The 17335-nt window shown below is 37.7% G+C and overlaps 1 protein-coding gene across 2 annotated transcripts in view; it reads right to left on the minus strand.

Moving 5' to 3' along the window:
- The window catches only part of LOC131066678 (carboxypeptidase SOL1), a 232369-nt gene that overhangs the window by 190589 nt on the left and 24445 nt on the right, over positions 1 to 17335 (minus strand). For both annotated transcript variants that reach the window (XM_058001505.2, XM_058001503.2), the window contains exons 2-5: positions 9907 to 9991; positions 9640 to 9735; positions 9142 to 9172; positions 8898 to 8954 (exon numbers count right to left, since the gene is read on the minus strand). In XM_058001505.2, coding sequence (XP_057857488.1) covers positions 8898 to 8954; positions 9142 to 9172; positions 9640 to 9735; positions 9907 to 9991 — 269 coding nt within the window. The remainder of the gene's footprint in view (positions 1 to 8897; positions 8955 to 9141; positions 9173 to 9639; positions 9736 to 9906; positions 9992 to 17335) is intronic.

The following is a 17335-nucleotide window of genomic DNA, read 5'->3' on the forward strand; positions in this document are numbered from 1 at the left end:
CAAATGGCGAAAGATGCAGGGTTCACGAAGTCTACTCTACTACCTAGAATGCGAGAAGATGGATAAACAACTAGGTGGAGTCCTACTGGGCTGAGTCTCACCATCAGGCTTGAACAATCCGACATCAACTCAGTGCGATCTTCTAAGGGATGCTTCCAATACGTTCAAATCATACACCATCAGACACTGATCACCATTCAAAATAATGCATGAACAATAGACATGTAACGACTTAAGATTAAGCTCATTTTATGCCAGTTGACCACGCAGGGTGCACTTACAATCAGTAAGAGGCTAGTGGTATGGACTAGATGGATTCCACACAGGTGCATTCAACAACTTCTTTCATTCAATTTAATTATCTATCATCTAAAATGAAGATTCAACAAGAGACCATGCATATTGCAACGAAAAAACACACTTCACCATAACTTCAATGAAAATGGAGTTTGTTTACAATCACTGGCAACAATTTCTTGCCTTGTCCTCCTAATTTACTTAATTGCTATTCTATCAGCTGACTATTCACTATTTCTAACTATTCACCTACTATCAACTATTGACTAACTATTAGCCTTTACAAATGAGGAGCCAGGGCTTATATAGCGCTCTCAATACAATTCAATGGCTCAGATCAATCTGAGATCAATGGCCGAGATTTTACAATGAAAACCCTAATTAGGGTTTGTTACAACCAACTCAATTCTGGCCAATGAAATAATTGCATTATTTGGACACGTCTTCTCTGGAATATTCGACCAATGGATAACCGAGGTAGGGACATTGAAGTTAGTGCCATCTTTGATGAGTCGAGTACATTGAATTTGGACACGCTGAGGTGGACCAATCCGACTGGAGAAGTGATGACTGGGATGCCACCTTGTCTGACACTTGTAACTTGGTAGATGCTCAATTTGATGATGCTGAGAAGCTAACTTTAATTAACTCTCCTGAAATTGTCTGCTTCTTCAACGAACCCTTGCTTTAACCTCCTTTGTCTTTGATGTGCAGGATGGATGGTGTATCTTTCCTTAAAATGCTGGATTGGAAGAGGTCGTCCTTGATGATGCTGGACTGGAGGAGGTCGTCCTTGATCTGGCCTGGCCTTCTTTCATCTGCAAGACAAACCAAAAGATGATTAAGGACACATAATAAATTTATTTCAACATAGTATTTTACACCTTAAATCATCAACAAAAGATATTAAAATGAAGCTTGCTCAAGATTCTCCCCAAGGACAGGCCCTATAAAAATTTCGCCCTGGACCCTCTGGAAGGGTCAGGAGCGAAATATGCATTCCTGGCCAACTTAGACCTCTTTTCAACATTACCTCACAATTAGCTCCTCGCCTTGCCCCAACAAGGTGAAAAAATAGCAGTTTCAAAGGATTTCACCCTGGACCCTCTGGAAGGGTCAGGAGTGAATTTTGCATTTTTGGACAAATTCCATAATGTCTCTACTCCAAAATGCCTTCCAAGGCAAGCATACGCTATCCTTCTCCTCACCAAAGGCTAGGAATCTACAACCTGACCTTCCTCATGGGCAAACTAGGTGATTTTGGGAATTTCGCTCTGGACCCTTTGGAAGGGTCAGGAGCGAAATCCACTCTTTAGCTCAAAATCCTTACCTCTTGGACTCAAAACCTATTGAAACACATGCCTATGGCCATCTTTAGGTCCAATTTGCCTTGATCATCGTCTTGGCTTAGCTCAATCTTGAAGGAAAAAGGACATTTTGTGAATTTCACCCTGGACCCTTTGGAAGGGTTAGGAGCGAAATTCAAGTTTTAAGCTTGATCCTTCATCTTCTTCACCCCAATCTATCTTGCAAGGCTAAATAACATCCTTCCATCCTCAACCATGCCCTAAGAATCAAATTCTTGGCCACATACAAAGGAAAAATAGTTGATTTGAAGAATTTCACTCTGAATTTCACTCTAGACCCTTTGGAAGGCTTGGCCACATACAAAGGAAAAATAGTTGATTTGAAGAATTTCGCTCTGGACCCTTTGGAAGAGTCAAGAGCGAAATTCATTTTTTGCTTGCTTATTCACACTCAATTTCACTTCCTTCACTTCACTTCACTTCATCTGGACTCCCTCATATTGAATCCACTCCTCAACTTGGCAACATTGGTTTGATCTTCACAAGGCCCAAAAAGGAGAATTCGCTCAAAAACCTAGCTAGGGACAGGACCTATCCAGAATTTCGCTTTGGACCCTTTCAAAGGGTCAGGAGCAAAATTCTCATTTTAGCTCAAAATTCACACTTTTGAAGGTCAAACATCTTTCCAAGGCATTCCAAATAGCTTCTCTCACCCTAGTCTAGGCCTGACTTAGCACAAAATTTGGAGGATAAGATAGTTTTTAGGATTTTTGCTCTATACCCTTTGGAAGGGTCAGGAGCGAAAATCTTATTTTAGGCTTATTTCCTCATTCTTTCAACTCCAATTCACCTCCAAGACCAAGGACACATCGCCTCACTCCTATCTAGGCCATAAAAACCAAAAACTTGACTTGATTTGCAAGGGAAAAAGGGTGATCCTAGGAATTTCGCTCTGGACCCTTTGAAAGGGTCAGGAGCGAAATTCCTGATCTGGCTCAAAATTTGCATTCTTGGTGATCAAGAGTCCTCTTAAGGCAATCCAAATGACTTCTCTAACCCTTGTCCAAGTTTGACTTTACTCAAATTTTGGAAGAAAAGATGGTTTATAGGATTTTTGCTTTGGACCCCTTAGAAGGGTCAGGAGCGAAAATCACGTTTTAGGACAAATTCTACCATTCAACTCACCTCCAAGGTCAAGGAAACTTTGCTCCATCCTTCCCTAAGCCATAAAAACCAAAAGCTTGACTTGATGTGCAAGGAAGATAAGTGATTTTAAGAATTTCGCTCTGGACCCTCTGGAAGGGTCAGGAGTGATTTTCATCATTTGGGCTCAATTCCTTCAATCTTGATAATCATTGGCAATTTGGAGTCATTCCTAAGGCCTTCTTTAATCATGATCCACACTAGATTTGGCATGAAACTAAGGGAAAAGATAGGTTTTGCACAATTTCGCCCTGGACCCTCTGGAAGGGTCAGGAGTGAATTTCCCTTTTTAGACCAAAATCATCATTCTTTCAAACCCAATCTTTATTGCAAGGTAAAATCTCATCTCTCTTCGCCCTAGGAACAAGGTTTTAAGCTCAAGCAAGGTTAAAAATATAGGCTTGTAAGGAATTTCGCTCTGGACCCTTTGGAAGGGTCGGGAGCGAAATTTCCTTCCTTGGCTAAAACACTCATTCCTTAACTCTTTCAAACATCCTTAAAGATTTCAATATGCCCATTCTCTCTTTCAACATGCCTTGGACATTAAAATTGGGTCAAACAAGGAAGGAAATGCTTCTTAGGTAGATTTTCGCTCTAGACCCTTTGGAAGGGTCAGGAGCAAAAATCTCATTCTAGGCTTGATATTTCATCTTTTATTGCTTTCCATCATTTCTCAAGGCAAGAATATGTCTATCCCTCCTCCATCATGCCTTGGACACTAAGAACTTGGCCTAACAAGGAAGACAATGAGGTCCATGAAGATTTTCGCTCTGGACCCTTTAGAAGGGTCAAGAGCGAAAATCATGTTTTGAGCTTGATTTTTCATTTCTCTGACGCTTTCAAACATTTCAACTGGCAAAAGATGTCCATCCTTCCTTTCAAGACGCCTTGCAAATCAAAATTTGGTCAAACTAGGGAGGAAATGAGGCCTAAGAAGATTTTCGCTCTGGACCCTTTGGAAGGGTCAGGAGCGAAAATCATTTTTTAGGCTTGATTGTTCATTTTTCAAACTTCAATTTTCTCCTGGAGGCAAATATAGATCGTTTTCCACGTGGGGAACCAATTTTTAAGCCCATTCAAGGTAGCACATGAGGTTTATAGTGAATTTCACTCTGGACCATTTGGAAGGGTCAGGAGCGAAATTCATCTCTTAGGCAAAATCTTGATCATCCAAAACATCCAACTCCCTCTCAAGGCAAGAACATACCCATTCATCCTGCATCATGTCAACACCTAGGCAAAATAAGGAAGAAAACAAGAGTTATAAGGATTTTTGCTCTGGACCCTTTGGAAGGGTCGGGAGCGAAAATCATGTTTTGACCTTGATTCTTGATTTTTCAAACTCTCATCCTCTTTGGGAGGCAAACATAGATACTTCCTCATGCATCTCCATCTTGGTCCTGACTTTGGCTAAGGGAGAAATTAGTGTTTTCAAGAATTTTGCTTTGGACCCTCTGGAAGGGTCAGGAGCGAAATTCCTATTCTAGGCTCAATTCACCTTCAAACTGACTTGACTTTGTCTTAAACTTGATCCTAGATCCATTTCCTTCCATATCCTTGCAAATTTGCTCGACCACTCTTTGACTTAGGTGAGATCCTGAGTCCTTGGTGAATTTTCGCTCTGGACCCTTTGGAAGGGTCAAGAGCGAAATTCTAAATTTTAGCCTCTCCGTCAAGAATCATTTATGGAATATAACATTTAAGTATAAGTCACTTATACTTTTAAGTTATATTCCATATATACTGTCAGGATGTTTGAGAGTGGTTTCGGACCTCCAGGAGTTATATTGCAAAATCTAGTTTTTGGAGGATTCTTCAGTTTTCCAGACAGTCAAATTTCAAGATCAGGACATTCCAGACAGCCAAATTTCAGGATCAGGGCATTCCAGACTTCATCACTCACCAACTTGACCTAGCTCGGACCTTCAAGAATGACACTCACTCACCAAGCAAGACACAATTAGCAACAAGAGCAAAACCAGGCCCTAAAGAGGACTCTCAAAGAAACCCTAATTCGGGGGCCCCAAAGACTCAATCTTGGCTCAAGCAGAGCCTGCCATCCTAGTGATCCCCCTGGCGACACTCGAAAAGCAAAGGCTAACAGACAAAACCCTAAAAACCCTAGAAAAACAAACCCCAGAAAGCAAAAAGTAGGGGTCCCCATTTGCAATGGGGCGATGTGTGAATACGTCACAACAAAACCCTAATTAGGGTTTGTTAAGACAACCCCTCTAGCCAATGAGAAAATTACATTTAGGTTCAATACTAAAGGTGAACCAATAGGTGGGTGTAGGTGCATTGGAGTTTGTGCCTCCATGGATGAGTCAAGTACATTGCATTTGGACATACATTGCATTTGGACATGCTAATGTGGAACCTTCAGATTGATGGAATAGTGACTAGGATGCCACCTCAACTTGCACTTGTAGACATCATATCTCATCACAAGCAATATCCCTTGATACTCAACGGTAGTCACTTGCTCAACAGTGATGATGATGAAGGCGTTTACGAATTATATCATGTTGTTCAAGATGATCTTCTAACTTTGATTAACTCTTCTAAAACTATCTTCTTGGATATCATCAATACTGAAAGCCATGAAGGTGCAGGGTGTATATGTTGACTCCCTCTTAGTTTTGAATCTTGATATTGTCTTGGAATGAACCCTTGATGTCATAACTACTTCTTCACTCCTTTGACATTCTTTCTTTGTGATTCCTTTCATGTTATTGATTCTTTCATCCACATCCTTGGATGATGTGTGAATCATGTTCTTGTATAAGTGAATGCTTCCCGTGTAGTCACCTTCCTTGATACCCTTGTGTTTGCCAATGGAGTTTCCCCCTTGAAGTTGCATGGTGGTGTGGATCTTGCAATCCTCCTCCTCTTATTCTTTCAAGGTGCTGCTTTGCAATTTGCACCATCATCCTCTCACATCTGCAAAACGAAACAAATATGGCATCAAACATACATGATATATAACCTTCATAATCTCTTAATTTGACATGATCTCCAATTTTATGTGTTGCAGGTCTGATAGGTGCATCTATAAGGGAGGTCGCTTCTAAGGAGCAAAGGAAGGGAATTTCGCTCCTATCAGGGAGCAATGGAAGTGCAATTCACTCCTATCAGAGAGCAAAGGAAGTTGTCCAACACTTAGCAAAACTTGGAATATGCAACTTTCCTCTTAATAAAGTGCAACCAAGTTCCTTGCATGGCAAAAGAATAAATTTGCTCCTATGGATGAGCAATGGAAGTGATTTTGACTCCCATGATGAAGCAAAGGAAGTGATTTTCACTCCTAAGGAGGAGCAAAGGAACTTAAGTTCAAATCACCTTCCAATCTACTCTTAGCCCTATTTCATCAATTTGTCTTTCTTTTACCAATCATGGCTCAATGTCTTTATTCTCCATGTGCAAAAACTTTATCAAATTACCATTAAAGATTGCCTGGGAAGTCATTTTGCTCTCATAAAGGAGCAAAGGAAAAGAAATTCGCTCCAACCAGAGAGCAATGGAACCACATTTCATTCCTAAAGGAAACCAATGGAAATTATTTCTCACACAGCCAAATTTTCATCCTCTCTCCACTCCATCAACTCATCCCTTGAATTTTTAATCCTCATGTGCAAAAATCATTAAATCATCTTCACCAAATATCTTGGAGATGACTTCGCTCCAAGGATGGGGCAATAGAAGTCAAATTCGCTCCTAAGGAGGAGCAATGGAAGCAAATTTCGCTCCTGGAGAAGAGCAAAGGAAGTCACTCAAATTCACCCTTAGCTTGGTCTTATGAATTCATGTCTTGGTATTTTGCCCTCTATGTGTATGAATGTGTCAAACTATCCTCAAGGAAGGCTTTAAAATCAACTTCGCTCCTATGCAAGGGCAAAGGAAGGGAAATTCGCTCCTAAAAGGGAGCAATGGAAGAGGATTTCACTCCTATAGGGGAGCAAAGGAAGTCACCTCATTCATCAACTTAGATCTTGTGATTTTGTTCTCCTAGTGTGTAGATGCATCAAAATTATGTTCATGGAAGGCCTTAGAAACTACTTCGCTCTTCTAGAAGGACAATTAAGGGAAATTGCCTCTCAGCCCACGAGAGTTGCATCTTGAGATGGCATACTTAAAAGCTATGTCACCGCGTTCGAATTTGAGTTCGAGTTCGACAACTATAAAATTTTGCCTTATATAAATTATTATTATTTTTAAATATATGCAATATTTTTATTTAATATATATACAAAAAAATTATATAAATTATTTAATATAAATAACAATGATAAATAGTAAATAAATCTAAATCTATTTAATATTAATAAATTAAAATAACATAAATTCAATATGAAAACTCTAATCTATATTTAATATCAATAAATAAATTAAAATAACATACATTTAAAAAGAAATCTTACCTTCGAGACAAAACAAAAAACGTAAAAAACAAACCTAAATTTTAGTTGAAATCGAGAGCTTTAACAGCGGCACTGTGGGGCAAACAACAGCACACGGGGTCGGGTTTCACACCGAGGAAGCACGAACACAGAGCTTCAATGGCAAGCTATGGCACAAACAGGCAACGACCAAAATGAGCAAAAACCCTCAAAACAGAGATACGTTGTTGTGCGGGGAGTAATCAGCAGAGATTGTGACCTTCAAATCTACGCGAAATGCATCTAAACGCTAGTGAATATGCCCTAAAAAATGCTAACCATTCTGTCGTATGAAATTTTAGACGAACTTCTACGAATTTTTTTTATTTTTTATAGGTTCGACGAATTTCAAACCTAGAGCCTTTGTGGATTCATGGATGATGAATGATAAGTGATCCTTGAATGCTTGGAATGATTTCTCTTATATACTTTATTGCTGAAAGGGTCACCACCTTTCATGAGAATTGAGCCACAACCCGCCATTGCTGCCTTTTGAGAATAATATGTTATTTTCCGAATTGATCTCCCTTAGATGTCCTCCTCAAATGAAACATTCTCCCCTTTATATCTTCCAATGTGAGGGAGAAGACACACCTCTTCATCATGTCTACCCTTTGCAAGAGTCGCAACTTTCACAATTCCTGCCCTTTGAAAGAGTCACAACCTTAGTTTTTTCGCATTCCTTTCTCCTTCTTTTAATCCTTCCTTGTTTCATCTGTGCTCCATTCTCTCTTCCTTTCCCCATATACCCTTTCAAGTGAACTCTTCAGCCTTTTATATCTCATGTTTGAGGGAGTCATAATTCTTCATTTCATGTCTTTTGACCATTCATTAAACTTAATTAAATTTTAATTATATTATCTTTTATTTTAATTTTTTTTATTTTAATATTACTATAAATATTATTAAATCCTATTTGATAAAGGGGACATTACACTCTACTTGAATATTTAGGTGGCAAACTACATTTTATTAAAGTCCCTAATATTTAATGTTAAATAATGTTTAAAATTAATAATATATTGATATTTATTAACCTAACGTTTATAGTACTTATTTATAATTCTATTAGTATATTAAATATTTTGTAAAATTAATATTATGTATTAATATTTAATATTTATTAATATTCTATATCAATATTAACTTTATTTATAATTTTATTATTATATTATATATTGACTTCATTGATATTGTACAAGGCTTGTAAATATTTCTATATAATAAAAAAATTGGGGAATATGAATATTGGCTCTAATATTTTTGTTTTTAGAGGACAAATATATATATTTATCATTTTTATATGCTTTCATACAAAGGAACCCAACCTCAAAAAAAAGCTCAATCCACAAGCTAAATCTGCAAATGCAAACCAGGTTCTGAACCAGAACCAACAACTTAGTATTAAAAAAGGACCTTTGAATTTCACATATACAGAGCATCTAAAAACAAACCACTTCAATGTGGAGCACTTCCAATGCTTTCAAGTTTCAATGATATAGTGATTCATCAACCCACAAAGGTGAGGTGTGACTCTCCAAATTTTATAGCGGAAATTCAACAAGAGATCTAACATAAAGAATGTTTACTAGTGTAAAGAAATAGAAATCGCACAACATAACTTGTTAAAACATAGGTTCCAAATAACGTTTACCTTAAATGCTGGTTCCGGTTCCTCCTGACCAGGCTTATCAGAAATTTCAAGCACCCACTACAGACAGAGGAAAAAGTAAAATTTATTCAGCGCTTATAATATGTTAAAGGGTGCATGCTTTAAAAAGAAAAACTACATACAAATTTACACTTAGCATTTTGAATATATCTATTTGGTGCAATCTATAGAGACCATCTAACTTCTACTGCAATGAAGTCCATCTTGATCAAAGAATTCACTGTACCAATGGAATGCCTCTGACACTCTTCCCAATGCTGCGTTTTCATGAATGCCACCATTAACAAATGAACAAAAGAAACGTATGTTACTTTACATATTTCCCGAGTAGAATAATGAGAACCATAATAACTAATCTCTCAACCAACAATTCCAAAGTAGATTGAACCAAAAACTCAATAGTTACTAATGAATTGGACCCATTCACAATTGAATTTTTCATACAAACGTGTTTGCCAAAGAAACTTTTGTTCATTTACTGCAATGTAATGAGTCTCATCTGCATAAGTATAAGATGCATGCTTTGCAAAAAAGAAATAATAATGTCAAGCATTCCAACAGACAAGATATTGTATTAATTCTACCTATAAAAGTGAAGAGTTTGTTGACCCACATTCAAGTAAATTAGATGTTAAATGCAGGATAGTGTTTCAAGCTGCAATGCATGCATAGTAAAACTACAGCATGAAGGTAAAGAAAGCTAAATCAAGTAAGCAATAGGCACCTGTAAAGTTTGGAAATTTTCCCACATTTGCTTCCAAATTTCTTCATGGCTCTTTCAAGTTCTGAATTACTCATATAATGATAACCCAATTCTAAACTGGGAATATTGTTGAGGAATAAAAGTCTTTTGGGCCTCACATAAAATGTACATAAACAACCAAATTTAAAACCGCATGGAGATGAATAATACATAGGAAACCCATGAAATCACACTTGACTAACCTAGCTCATAATTCAACAATTAATTTTTCAAAAGAATTAAAGATACTCCTTTTTACGATTGCTTGTCACATTACCAAACAATGACTGTCCAACGGAAGCTTTTGTATGCCACACCCTCTTTAGATTAGAACCTGAAACACATCAGTTACACTAGAATTAATTACAAAACAAGAGGTCAATTCATGGAATATATGCAATCAGATTTCTGGGAGGTAAATGGAGCATTTCTATAGTTTTTGACCCTTAACTATATGTAAAACAGTTGGATTAAGCAAAGTGAAATATCATAGGCCTTCTTCAACGGTTATATGTCCTTCATAAATAAATATTTGATAGATTATATTAAAATCTTTTTGACAGCAGGCTTCCAGAGTTATCTTGTCAAGTCACTTGGTAGCTTTAGCCAAGTCAGAAAGCATAGAGTGTGTCAACATCTACTCTTAAAATAATACAAAATGGATATTAGCTTGTTCGCAACAATGGTTACTGCACAGATTCACAGCCTGCAGTGTACATTGGATGTTACCAGATGCACAAAGCCTTGTGGAAGAACACCAGACAAAAAAGATTATTGTAAGTCATCAAGCATGTAATGATTTTTTTAACAAAAGGGACCTACTGTTGCAAAATGATGAGGATGTGTTCTGTGGCTTGAAATTTAGAAAGAGAATAAATGGTTGATTTATTTTCCTAGGATGAAGCAAACATATATCAGTAGATAGTATTGTGTTAAAAAAAATGTTTGAAAAGAAAAGGAATGCAGGGTGTGGCTCATCTCAATCACTTTTTAGGTGACTTAATTTTAAAAATATGAACACCATTGTATTCCATGGTTAAAAAATTTACATCAAAAACAACAAAAGGGGAATTTAGAAAACAGGTCACTTCGTCTCTTGAGATATGACAAATCAAGAAAAGGCAAGTTTTGAGTTGAAGTAATGGAAACTTATGGTGAATAACAGCATCACAATGTAAAAATGGTGCCACTTTTTAAATAGAGAGGTCTAGTGTGATGTCCCAACCTAAATGTTGCAGTGGTGCAGATTCTCATTGGGCGTGTACCGAGGGCTGGAACCCACCCACGATCAGGCAGCCACGTGTTCACGAGGGGGCTGACCTGTGTTGGCACTCTAGTGGGACGAAAACCCCACTCTTAACGTCGGTGGGCGCCATTCACCATCAGTCTGGGATTTTGATGTGGTGGTTGCCTTGCTTGGTATCAAAGCCAAGGTCTTGAGGTCGAGCCCTGCGGAGCGTGGTGGGTTGTGATGCCCCAGCCTAAATGTTACGATGGTGCAGACTCCCATTGAGTATGTACCCAGGGCTAGGACCCACCCACAATCAAGCAACCACGTGTCCACAACGGAGCTGACCTGTGTTGGCACTCCGGTAGGACAAAAATCCCACTCTTAATGCTGGTGGGCACCATTCACCATCAGTCCAAGCTTTTGGTGTAGTGGTTGCCTTGCTTTGTAATGTTCACAATTTTTAAGTGACAATTAATTAAATTGATTTTTATTGAAGTTGTCAAAAAAATAAAAGATTATTCAAAAGATAACTTAATATTAATTAGTTTAATTAAATAATAATAAAATATTATTATTTGTCACTTTATTAAATATGATTAACATTTAAGTCGGCCAAGTTGGCCTAATATTCTAGATGCTTCTTGGAGTTCTTTATAAGGAGGCTGGATGGAGGAAGGAAAGCATGCTTGGATTTGATGAAATGGTTTATGATTTCTGGAGACAAAAACCTTCAACAGTTGGCAAAAGGGTTGGACGAAAACCTGACTCTTCCTGGGAGTGGATTCACGACAGAGTTCACAGCTGAGCCAAATTTGTGTAGTCTCTATTGGAGACAAATTTGCAACAGTTTAGGGTTTGATTCAAAAATAAAGGAAAAGGATATTTCATATTCTGGATAGCTAAATATTTGAGCAATAATATCATTGGTAAGTTTTATTAGCCGAATTCATATTCTATCCTGTATTGCATATAATATGAGCCACTTATCTGAGGATTAATTAAGTTGCTAGAGTGGAGCCCAATTCATATTTGAGAGGATTTTATTAAGGTTGGTGTTTTAATAAATCATGGCTCTGAATATTGGTAGTGTCAAAAATATTATCTGTTGTGGAATAATTCTTATTTTGGGGGCTTATCGCAATTTCACTTTGCTCAAGTCTATTAAGGGTGGTATAATATTATTTTTGTTTACCTTATGTTGTAAGCAGTAATAATGGCAAAGGATCAATATTTATTTATTTTAATCAGGCAATAGGAGTTTCAAATAATAAAGCAGCACAAAGTCAGATCACTGGAAAGTATATATTTTGGTGATTTATGTTATCTGGTAGCAGCAGCTATTGTGGTAGCAATATTTGAGGAAAAGAATACCACAGGGTACATTATTACTAGTGCAGCAAAAATAATAATACTTCTGGAAGATAATCACATGATCTTCTTCCTTCGGACAAACTATTCTACAAGGCTTTCCACTCTATCGCAGCTTTCATAGTTGATGGGATATCTTTGAGCACAGGATAGACGGCATATCTCTTAGTTCGCAGGAGGCATGCAATTACCTGGAGTGCGTAGTTTTTTCTGATATTGATCCATACATTCCTAGAGCTTATTGACCTATTCGAAGCAGCTTGAGGCAAAGGTGTTTGCATATTGACAACTAGAGAGGATAAGTTGGCGACTCCCAACGCCAAAGATCATTCTATATCTATTCAGCCATTGCCAGTAGAAACATTATGAGGAATGCAAATCCATGAGACATTGTAAGTTAGTTCTATTGTAATTTCCCTTTTTTTAAATGCCCTAGTTTTTGTCCTAAATACACAATTCCAAGAAACTTTCCTACTAGGATTAGAAACATAAACTTAATCATAAGATATCTAATTTATTAGGGAAATTCAATCATAATCACAGGGAAGCTAGGATAAGGTGACTCGATAGGGTGCCCAAGAGATCCTCTACCTGTTGATGGTGTTTTCATGCACAATCGAACACAGAATAAAGTATTGAATAGTCTATCCTCCCTTGAATAAAGACTTCTCAAATGCTAAAGATTAGCAAAAAAAGGATCACTTGAGATGACTCCAAGGTTCTCGATGTCAAGTCTTGACGTGTTGGATAGCTTCAATGGTATGATGTGATTTGGTGTACCTACGAGGGGACTTACATTATTGTTTTTTTCAATTCAAGCTTAATGGTCTGATGGTCTTCGATTGATATTGCAATGTTGTTCTCCTCTATTTCTATTGATCTTTGATATGAGAAAAGTGAAAAAGGAGTAAGGTTTAGGAATGCTATGCTAAAACTGGGAATGGAAGATAATGGACGATTTCAAGTGAGCTCAACTAAGCTTTGCTTTGACATCTTATGAACATCTCTACAAGGCTAGTGCAATCTTCTAAGGCAAGCTGGGTGATTTTCAAATCACTATCACGAACATAGACACCTTCAAGTTGAAGGTGTATCAATGATGAATAGCAACTGAAGTTAAGCCTTGGCTGATAATTCCAGTTGACTATGTAGGGCACTTTACCATCAGCAAGGTGTTTGTAGTATGGATAACGATGTCATGTCCCCTTTCTAGAGTGGACATCAGAGACGGAGGAGTTGGCCTATCATTGGAGTCTTGTAGGCGGACAGTGGTGGATAGAGACTCAGTGAGGATATTCAATGTTTGGGATTTGGTGTTATGGCGGTAGTAGACCAGTTTGGAGCAGTTCCTTAATTTTAGGAGGCAGTTCCTACATTTGTGGAGGCTATTCCTACTATTTAGGAGGTTATGACAGTATCCAAGGTTGGGTTTCCATGAGACTATTCCTTGGTTTCAGTTTCAGAAGATTTGGGTATGTTTCCTAGTTTCTAGGAGCATCCCTAGATTTTAGGGATAAGATTGCCAGTGGATCCATGATTTCCGACTTCAGTCACAAACAGGTGGCAAGTTCCGTTTCAGGCTTTTGGAATCATTTGAGTCTTCAGGAGCTATTTGGGTTATATTTTTAATATATTTAAATATTTCCTAAGTTAGCGTTTAATTAATTAAATAAGGCTATGTTTATAGCCATTTTGGAGTAATAAGGGGTTTTTGGCTTCATCTGGATGCATATGCCCATGTGTTATAGCTCGTTGGAAAAGTCTTGAGTTTTATGTTTCCCATTTGTCAGGGACCCTTTTGATGAACGGAATTCTTTTATATTAAAAAAGTGGCGTTTTCTCTATACTTGCGATTAAAAACGAGAAATAAGACTTTATAAGCCTAAGCGCACTTTTAGGGTTTGAGCTAGAGGGGAGGAGTTATAAGGAGATGGTAACCTAATTATCATCCATCTTTTACACATTTTCATCTTTGATTTGGAGAATTTGCTCTGGAGAGCGATTCAGCATCTGGGACGAAAACCCCAGGGTCTTGCCTGTCTGGAACGTAGCCCCCAACATAGTGGTTATTTGGTTCTTGCATTCAGTTTCCAGTGCCTTAGAGTTGGTACGACATCTTTTCTGGAGGATTCAGTGGACAGAGTTAGGGTTCAGCGTGGAGATTGGGATTTCCAGCTTGGTGTCACCTAACAGTCGTACGACCATACTTTGCAACCATTTCTCTTCCCACGTGGAGCTATGTAAGAGCTTTGGACATTTGCCGCAGCCTCCTTCTTGATTATAGTATTCACTCTTCATCCAGGTTGGACTCATTGCTTATTGTAATCTTCCTGGAATTGTTTGGAATCACTATCTGGATAATTATTTGATTTAAATAATCAGAAATCTGCTTGGTACGATTCTGATTTGGCTGTGTATGAACATTTATTTCCAATACTCTTTTCATGTACTTGTTCTTCAATTATTACTAGCTGAAAAACTATCAAAACATAAAAAGAACTCAACCTTTTGCAACTTCTATCTATTTCTGGAAGATTATAGTAATAAACAGGAAATTCAATTAAAATAATTAAAAAAACTAAAGCAGATCAGCGAAGGGATCCATCAGGGATCTTTCAAACAAGCTTCACTCTTAATCATGCACATGCATCTTTCACTTATCTAAAATACTAAAAGCAAATTCTATTCTAATTTTTTTTTTCTTTTCAATATTAACTCTCATAAATGGATGAAGAAACAAGCAAATGCTTCAAAACTCAATAAGTCACCAACACTTCAATGATTTTATCAATTTTTGGAGCATCAAGCAACAATTCTTCAAAACTCTTCTAGTCGATCCTTACAAATGAAATAAGTTGAGCTTATATAGAGCTCTCAATTACAATGAATGGCCAAGATTAAAATAGAATCGAGGGCCCAAATTTTGCCACCTAAACCCTAATTAGGGTTTGTAACAACCAAAATACCTAATTATTGCAAAATATTAAATATCAACCAATGGGAATGTGACATCCATTTGGCACAAAATACGAGGAAAATCCTCCACTAGGAAAATTGATGCCGCATAGGATCATAACAAACTTTCTTCTAGAATCTTGTTGCCCTTATCCTTTTCTTTTCTTGCAAATTCAACGAATTTGGATGTCATGAACTCAACTTCAGTTATTGGAGCATCAGGCAAGTTCTTCAACTATTCTTCCAAGAAGCTCAATTTGTCTAAGGCAGAGGCAAAAGTTGTCTCCCATCCTGGTCCAAAATCCTTAGTCTTGCTGGCAAGTACCATGAATGCATGTATGTCTTCCAACTGCTTCTCTGGAGGTGATCCGAATGTTCCAAAGAATATAACTTTCACTCTCTCAGCCAGCTCATCGACATCTACATGAATTCCTTCATTCATCTCCTTCCCAAGTATGATCTCGGCTACCTCCACAATCTTATCATGTATCAAGTTTATTGCTTCGTCGACTTGAGTGCAACCACTATAGATATCTTCGAAGATGACCTCCCTCATTTGGAGCAAGTTACACCACTATTGGAGATATGGCGACTATGCATCTTTCAACACTCCACCATTCATCAAAGTTTGCTTAGGCAGATTTTTCATTGCTTGCAGTCTCGGCATGGTATAGTCTCTGGTGAATACAAAAGTGTCATAGGTTGCCATGAGGATTTGAGTTCTTTCAAGGACGTGTTGTGACCTAATTCACACATCGCCCCATCTCAGATGAGGAACCCCTATTTTTTGCTTTTTAGGGTCTTGTCTTAGCTCTGCATATTCATAAATCTTCATTTTGAGAGTTAAGTTTTTTAAGTCATCCCTAGTCAAATTGAGAGATCTTGCTTAGAATTGCATTTGAATATTGTCAAAGTGTTCAGGAGGTCCAAAGGACAAGGATCGCAATTGCTTTGGGTCATTTCTAACAACATGCTATTTTTTGAAGATGAAAGTGTCATCTCAGATAGAGTTTATTTGAGAGCTACAGTTGTTCTCAGATGCACAAGGGGAGACCTTCTCTCGTCCTGTCCCCAAAGACGATAGGACAACTATGATGCAAGGTAAAAATAAATTGTAAGGCTTAATTTTAGTTTTATTGTATATTGTAAGTTTGTAACTTGGTAAATGAGTTCATGAGTGAGACTGATTTTATTTATTTTTCTCATTTCAAACTCAAATCATTGGTGGAGCTTTTTGGCCCAACCACACCAAATATTCAGAAGTTGGCCATTCGCATCTTGAGCCAACCATGCAACGCATCAGGTTGCGAGCACAATTAGAGTATGTTTGAGCAATAGATTATCTGTGGAGAAGATGAATGATCTCGTCTTTGTTCACTACAACCTCCGCTTGAGAATGAGAAAGAATGCATTAGTTGACATCTTCCTATCATTCTAGATGAGGTTGATCTTGAAGCAGAGTGGGCCAATGAGAGTCAAACAGATTCTGAGATTCCTGCAATTGTCTTTAGTGATGATGACACTGATTGGATCGACCAAGTAGATATAGAGGCTGAGGTTGTAGCCATGGCAGAGGAGGAGCAGAGACAGGAAATACTGAGAGTGACACAGTTGTTCCTGATATTGGTGAGCATGGCATGGTGTCACGAGGAGCGACTATGGTTGTTGAATCATCCAGGACCTACCTTAAACGCCTTCGCAGGGGGCCAGGGCCAGAGGGTGCACGCTCCTCTGAGCCATAGGCTTGTAGTTGTATTTACCTTTGGTATTTGTATGAAACATTTGATGATGATCATAAGTTTTGTAATATTGTATACATTTGACAATATTTATATATCTATGTTTGTTATTTTCTTCAGCTACAATTTGCATTTATGCTTATGTGATTGATGTATACTTGTGTATGTAATCAAATGAGCTGAGTTTGATGATGTTATTGTCTCTTTAAGGTGTATTCAATAAAGGGTGTCTGAAACAAGTTTTAAATCTTTAAAAATCTCTAAATTTCTTGAGTTTTTCACTTTCCTGAGTCCAGTCGAGTCTAGAGCCGAGTCTAAAACCGAGTCCCAAGTCCGAGTCCGAGCCGAGTCCAAGTCCTGTTTCTTTGCTACCAAGGCATAGGAG

This window comes from Cryptomeria japonica, chromosome 3 (assembly GCF_030272615.1).
Source record: "Cryptomeria japonica chromosome 3, Sugi_1.0, whole genome shotgun sequence".
Taxonomy (NCBI): Eukaryota; Viridiplantae; Streptophyta; class Pinopsida; order Cupressales; family Cupressaceae; genus Cryptomeria; species Cryptomeria japonica.